The following is an 8,003-nucleotide window of genomic DNA, read 5'->3' on the forward strand; positions in this document are numbered from 1 at the left end:
AATGGGGCTAAGTCTGCTTTCTCCATGGTCAGACCTTCTGATTCTCTCTCCATCCCTCTCTCACTGAGTCTCCAGGACAGACATTATTGCAAAATGAATCAGAAGGCAACAAAAGTGACCTTTGGATTTATTCCATCCTTATTTGCCATCCCTCCAAAACCTCTAGTTTCACCAGAAAAGGAGCAGCACTTAGACTATGGAGTGCTTTTGAGGAGCCCAAATACTATTGAACCCAAATCCTCACTCTCTCTGACATGGATGTGGTAAGCTTAACATTTTTCAAATAAAGAATTTTCTGATATAAGGATCTGCCTCCATATCCAGTCTTTGGGTAGTAGTGGTTTATGAAATTTAGGAGTAGAGATGTGTTCTCAAATTACATAGTCACTTACTTCTCTTTCAGCCTTTTGGGTCTCCCTACTTGGAAATAAGTGAAGCAGTATTAAAGAAACTAACAGTTTGAAGTGTTTACTTTTTTTTCTTTTAGGAAACATAAAAAACAGTCGCAGAGAGCCACTGTGGTCATTAGGTCAGAGAGTCTGCACCAAGGAGAATGTGAGTATCTATCCCAAAATGTGGTTTTGAGGATTAAAGGAGTCAATACATGTAAAGCACTCAGAATAGTGCCTGGCACAGACTGATGCTATATGGTATTACCTGTACAATTCTGGGCAGGGTCTGCCACTGGCCCCTGAGTAGCTGCCTCTGCAGTTACTATCACAGATTCTACTTGGAAGCAGATTCAGAAAGAAGCCAGTCACAAAAGGCCATGAGGTTTCTTTTGGGAATGATGAAGTTCTAAAACTGACTGTGGTGATGTCTTCATGACTGTGCATATTCTAAAGATAATCAAATTAAACAGATGAATTATATGATGTGAGGATTATATCTTAATAAAGCATATATATGTATGTGCTTATTATAATATAATATTATTATACATATATAATATCTTAATAAATCATGTGTGTGTGTGTGTGTGTGTGTGTGTTTAGAATTCTGCCACTGGTCAACATCATGATCCTATTAGTCAAAGAAACCAGTGTCTGTCTACTTCTCTGTTACAATAGCCTCCTAACTGGTCTTACCATTCACAGCATCCTTGCCACTGTACTGACTCTAGCACCACTGTGATCTTTTCATGGACAGCAGACTATGGCATATACCTGCCTAAACTGTTCCACCACCTTCTTATCCCATTCAGTCATCAGTGTGAAACATTTTAGCATGGTCTCAAGGACCTGCTCAGTTGGGTCCTAGTGACTTCTTCCTTGGCCACTCTGTTCCCACTATGTTCACTTTGCTATCTCCTTTGGCCTTCTTATTCTTGCAATACATTGATCTCATCCCTGCCTGCTCAGCATCTTTCTATTTTCTACACAATATGCCCAGAATTTGACCCCCACATCTTCTCATGGATAATTTCTTTATATCATCTAGGTCTTAACTAAAATATCATCAAACCAGAGAAGCTTTCCTTGTGTAAAAAGTTTAGTATGGTCTCCTCCCATCAATCTCTAGCCACTCATTAAAATTTTTTTTTTCATGGAATTTATCACTCTTTGAATTTACATTTTATCTATTTACATGCTTTTTGGAAGTCTCCTCCATTAGGAGGAGACAGATTTTCTCTTTACTACTGTTCTCCTAGTACCTAGAACAGTTCCCCGCACTCATTGCTTGTTGAATGAATGAATGAAGCCACAACATTAACTGTAGATACAGAAACAGAAACACATACGTACTCATTTTTTTTAAAATATGTGTGTCTCCTACTCTGCATCATCTTTGGAAGTATCTTACATATTTGAAAGCTTGGGATAAAATTCTTTTACCCCTTTTCAATATCACTCATCATATTGAATTAAAATGCAATTAAATGCTTAGACTGAAAAACACAATTGCTCTTTGCCTGAAAGTCCAGAAAATTTGTAAAGGGTTTCAGAGCCTTTGAGTAGGCAACCATTCTTACTTGGAAGATCAGCAATGGTTATTTCAGTAGTTTAAAGCAGAGATTTAGCTCTACTAGTAGGCAATTCTATTCTCAGGCTTACTTACAGTGTGGACTTTCTCTAGCTCCTGTCCTCAGAAGAATCCTAGCAATGGGCACATTGTTGGTCATGATGGCAATATCCAGGGGTGTTAGTCCCTCACTGTTAGGCGTGTTGAGGTCTAGCTCTTCTGGTGTGTACTGGTACAGGAGGAGCTGCACAGCATCAATGTCTTGCTGCTCAACTGCTTCAAACATGGCTTCGTTGCCCTGGAAATTCTGGAGAAGAGTGAAAGCAGGTTAGTATAGTTTGCTAGACCAGTGTGTCTTTGTGGCATAGCTATACTGAACTTTAAAGATTGCTTCAGGGACTATGTGCCCACTTATATACAGATAGTTGCATAACCAAGATTAATCCTAAAGTCTACCAAGTAAACACTGGATTGGACCTGCCCGTCTTCCTTCCTTCCTTCCTTCCTTCCTTCCTTCCTTTCTTTCATTTGTTCTTTTTAGATATACATGACAGTACAATGTATTTTGACAAATTATTATACATACATGGAGTATAAGTTATTCTAATTAGGATCCCATTCTTGTGGTCTCTGCTTACTTTCCAATGGGCATTGAACAGATATTATAAGTAGATGAACTGAGAAAATACTGCACTGTATAGCAGTGCTAGTTTGTAAGTAAGCACAAAATAAACATCTTAAACTAGTTCTCTGTGGAAAGAATAATGTTTGATAGGTCATTAAAAGATGTTCTTGTGAAGAAAGTAGCATATAGTCAAATAAATATGGTAAACATTAGGTTAAACTAAGTCACTCAATTATTTACTGTAGGATATCTGATGTCAATTATTTTTACATGTGTTTTATTGTATTTAGCTCTACCTACACCTGGAATAGTGTGCTATAGAACACAGGTTGGTGAATGCTGGCATAGATAATGTCAGCACATGTAGTTTAATCAGGGCTGGTTTGATATGGAGAGTACAGTTTCTTTCAAGCTCATCCCCTTCCTCTCCATCTGCAAGTTTTATCATCCTTTGTCTTGACTTGTGGCAGTGACCTATCTGCTGCTACTCTTGGTCTCCTGTACTGTCACAACAATAATCTTCCTAAAATATACATATTTTAGTATATTTTTGGTCATTGTAACCAAAAGTCCTGAAAAGAACAATGTAGAGGAGGAAAAGTTTATTTGGGGCTCATGGTTTCAGTCAATAGATGGCCGACTCCATTGCTTTGGGCCCAAGGTGAGCAGAACATCATAGTGGAAGGGTATGGTGGAGGAATGCGGCTCCAGAGAATTCTGTTCACCAGGGACAAAATATGATCCCAAAGGCATACCACCAGTGACATACCTCCTCTAGATAAGCTATACCTTGCCTGCCTACCATTACTGCTTAGTTAATCCATTCAAATGGATCAATACACAGATTGGGCCACAATCTAATTTCTCATAATCTAATCATTTCACCTCTGAAAATTCTTGCATTGTCTCACATGTGAACATTTGGGGGGATCTTCTTATCTGAACCATAATAATACATACTGCATGTCACTTCTCTTTTATAGATCACTAAGCACTTCTCAGTGCCTATGAGCTGATGCCCCTATTCCTAGCCTCTTGGTCTCTAATTCCATACTTTCTTAACCTGGAGCCCCAACCATTGGACACCTGGCATTTCTGAGCCCTGTGGTGAGGGGCACAAGTGGCAATGTCCAGGGAGGGTTTCAGGGACTCTGTAACTAACTGGGGACCTGAGAGGGCCAGAATGAAATAAACAAGCCAGCTATAGAAAAAAAAATATCTATGGACAATATGGTTCTTTCAAAGGATTAGCAATGAAGAAGTGCTCTGGAATTCTCTTACATCATTTCTGCAACTCATGGGAAGAGACCAACACATACACTACTTACATATTTATCTGGTATCATCTCCAAGAGTTGCTTGGTCTTTAAAATGTTGAAATACCATTGATCTTGACCTAGCACCATGGTTGCCTGATTAGCATGTGGAAGATCTGTGGTGACCAAATGTTTAGATGGGCAGTTTTTATTTTTAGTCTTATTAAAAATTGATTGTCTCAAAGACTGCTGGTTGGCTTTAACTGAGTACACCCCACAAAATGGGAACTAAGGAAAATAAGAAGTGATTATGCAAATGCTCATTTTGACAGTGGGAACCCAGGGAATAGAGCTATTTTTGTATGCAGTTGTCTTTGCTACAGAATAGCTGCTGAGTGGAAAAATGTTTTGTCCACAATCTGCTAAACTGAAAGATCTCTGATGCTTGGGCTGCAACTTAACCACAGCCAAACCCTCCCAGAAGATGAGTTAGAAACAAGAAAATGTATTAGAAAACAAATGAGTTCAAAGTTTAAAATGCTGCCCTGTCCATAGTGTGTATTTGTTTTTGATTCTTAGTATTTCTGATTTCTCATGATCCATATTTACCCTCACTCTTTAGTCATTTCCTGCTCTATGCTTTTGTTGGCAAATTCTAACTTGCTTCTATCTGGAAAGGTCAGGACTCACTTCTGTTTTAAGTTCAAACAAATGGAGCCATTATAACCTTGCAAAAATACCTGTGTTGAACATGTGCATATTATACGCTCAGATTTTACTAAGGGCCAATACAGAAGACTACCATATGAGAACATCTATGGTATTGCCAATACTTCTCTTTGCTATTTGTTGTCACCTAGTTTACTATGACATCTATGCAGGCCAGATGACGTAGCAGCAGGAAAATACTCATTTCTCTTGATGGACTGATAACACTTTCAGTTATCAGCTAATGGGATGCCAAAACCAGTTCTGTTTCCTTTTCTGCTTTCACTGCCTGAGAACTCAAAGATAAGTGTCATAATAAATTTCATGTAGTCTATTTGCCTAGGTTTTTGGTATGTGTGTTTCTCTTCTCATTCTCATATATTTTCTTTCTTTTTAAAAATATTTAATTGAATTTATTTTTTAAATATATGACAGAATGCATTACAATTCTTATTACACATATAGAGCACAATTTTTCATATCTCTGTATGTTCACACCAATTCATGTCTTCATACATGTACTTTGGATAATAATGTCTATCACATTCCACCATCATTGCTAACCCCCTGCCCTCTCCCTTCCCCTCCCACCCCTCTGCCCTATCTAGATCATATATTTTCTTTTTCTTTCTTTCTTCTTCTTTTTTTTGCTATTTATCCCTTCTACTCCTAGCTATTATATAGTAAATATGCATTCTTTGCCTGGATTCTATTTTATGTCTTTGAAAAGCATGTGGATTATACATTAGATGTAAGTAAGTAATATTAATACTATTATTTGAATGATTACTGGACTTCTCAAAAAAAAAAAAACTATTTAACCTGAGAGTCCATATTTGTCAAACAACTACTTTTTTGATTGGTTTCTTTGGTCTAGTAGTGAAAGAAACATTAAAGGGAAAGAAGTTAAGAAAAAGAAAGGAAAAATCTCATAATAACTCATACTTTGTCCACAATCATGGATAGGTGTGCTTCCCATCTTGACAGATTCTATTTCAGCATAAAACTGTAAAAATATGAGCTTCGGAAATGAATGTGAATCATCTTAGAATTTCCTTAAACCCAAACATAAATTAACAAATCTAATTGACAGAAGAATAAAAAGAGTTTTATTGTTACCACCGAGGTCTTTCTAAGACCCAGCCGATCAGTTCTTGTTCTAAAATAGGCCTCATCAAATGAGGAGTGGCTCCCTTTCAGTTTCTCTGAGAGATTCCGGTACAAGCGTTTGGCAGCATTGGGGGACGATGGGGCACTGTGCTTCTTTGACTGGGAAAGATGTAAATTCTGCATCTGTTGGGTCATTTTTATACAGCAGTTCCTAGGAAAAGGAAAATCTTATGTATTATTTACACAGTATAACTGCAAGTTGATAGTAACCATCTTGAATCCTAATACAATATCATAACTGGAAGGGACATCAGAGATCATCAGACCTAATTTCTTTCTGGTTTAGATGAGAAAATTGAAACCCAGGTAAAGGAAGTAGCTTGTTTATGACCACAGAGATAATTGGTAGCAGGAATGACAACCTCCATTTACTATATTACATATATATATATATATATATATATATATATATATATATATATATATGACTTTAGTCTTTTTTGGTATCTCATCCAATTGAGGAAGTGTGTCAATTCTGTAATTCTGTAACCTAAGGGTGTGTCCAATTATCTTGGATATGTGCAATTGGTACTTTTCTACTTACCTTCTCCTAGAGACTGGCCTTTGTTGCGTGGATAAAAAAGTGCAGTTGTTCCCTGAACACCCTCCATTTCTCTTGAGGATAGCAGTCAAATTGTGAAGTTAATTGTGTTCACTTAATGTGCCCAGGATAGAGATCTTCCAGGGTACTCTCTATGTGCATTCTCCAAATAGACTTAGCTGTTGTTCCAAAAATCTCTTAACAGGTCCCACCAATGTCATAACTGAAGTCAGTTTTTAAGAGATCAGTCATGTCATTTCAAAAGTCATCCACCATTGTTTGGGGATATTGTTATTGAAATATTGTTGCTACCAAGACTATGACCACCTAGTGTGTGAATACATGTGTGTGTTTTGAATGAGCAAATGTACAAATGAAATCACTAGCCAATGTACTTCAATGCAAATTTATATTCTAATCTTTTCACTATTTTTATGACTGAGGAAACCTCTGGGTCATGCTGCTGTCTTCCAAACACCTCCTATCAAATTTGAATGGAGTCTTCATTTGTAAGACTGCATTGCTACTTAGCTGTGACCTTTAGATCATTGCTAGGCCTTAAGTTTTTAGACCCTTACAGACCCTATGACATAAAGCTGTGTAGAAAATCTTTTATTGATCAAACTCTTCACAGAACTGATTTTGATGATTCTTCAGTTCCCAAAAGATAAAATCTAAATTCTTTAGCCTCAGATACAAGTGCTTTTCTCATCCCTTACTGTACTTCTACATGTTATGTTTTAATCCTTCTGAACTCTGTGGAGTTTTTACTAAATAATTCAAAGGTTTTTTTTTTTACCTCTTGGTCTTTGCATATATTACTTTATTTGTAAGAGAAGTGAATCTCTGTTTTCATCACCTTAGAAATGGTTATCAATCCTTAAAGTCTATTTTTAAGAAGTCTCTGACACTCCCAGGCAAATTTGGTATATGTCTTTATGGCAATCATATTACAATTGCTTGGCTCTGGGTCTCTCAGTTAGTCTATATGTTCCTTAGGGGTGAGGACTGCCAAATCCTAATTTGTATATCCTCAGTTCCTAACATGTGGCACAAGGTAAAAGAAATAAAACAGATTAGAGTATAAATTCCTACTCTTTCACCTACTGACTGTGTAATCTTGGATAAATTACTTAACCAATTTCATTTTTCTCCTTTATAAAATGGGGATAATATGGCATCTACATATTATTGTTATGAGAATTTGATGTAACAATGCATGCAAAGAGCCTAGTGTATAGGAGGACTCCTAGTAGCTAATGTTTTTGTTATAGAAAATATCAATAAATACTTCAGAATAAATGAGTGCACATAGGAGAGTCTGTTACTTGCAATATAGGAGAAAGACTTGGAAAGTCTGTCTTACTTCTCAGCTTGGTTACATGTTCACTGGCACCAACCAACCTTAATTACTTTCACTTCAACAATTGCAAATCCATCTTCATGCCATTGCTAAATGTCCTTAGGCATGTTTTAAGTCTTACTTGCAATTTCCTCCAAGACAGAAAGATTTCCTGGTTCCTTACAAGGTGGTCAGGCACAATCAGACTTAGTCACATCCATCAGGCCCCACCCAGTCTTAGCTAAGTGGGCATGTAACATTTGGAAGAATGACACAAGGCATTGTCTGTACTGTGTGTGTGTGTGTGTTTGAGTTTATAAATAGTCATTTTATTCACAAAAGTTGAAAAGAAAAAGTTAGGTTATTTGTCATCCTTGTCCTTCCATCTATAAATTCTTT

General features: G+C 36.9%; 1 protein-coding gene across 1 annotated transcript in view; it reads right to left on the reverse strand.

The window, feature by feature from the left end:
- Positions 1-5,871, reverse strand: part of Ankfn1 (ankyrin repeat and fibronectin type III domain containing 1) — a 137,706-nt gene extending 131,835 nt beyond the window's left edge. The window contains exons 1-2 of the mRNA XM_026407796.2: positions 5,671-5,871; positions 2,059-2,269 (exon numbers count right to left, since the gene is read on the reverse strand). Of these exons, the coding sequence (XP_026263581.2) occupies positions 2,059-2,269; positions 5,671-5,856 (397 nt within the window). The 5' untranslated portion in view covers positions 5,857-5,871. The remainder of the gene's footprint in view (positions 1-2,058; positions 2,270-5,670) is intronic.
- Positions 5,872-8,003: the final 2,132 nt, after the last annotated feature.

The sequence above is a fragment of the Urocitellus parryii genome, chromosome 7 (assembly GCF_045843805.1).
Source record: "Urocitellus parryii isolate mUroPar1 chromosome 7, mUroPar1.hap1, whole genome shotgun sequence".
In the NCBI taxonomy this organism is placed as follows: domain Eukaryota; kingdom Metazoa; phylum Chordata; class Mammalia; order Rodentia; family Sciuridae; genus Urocitellus; species Urocitellus parryii.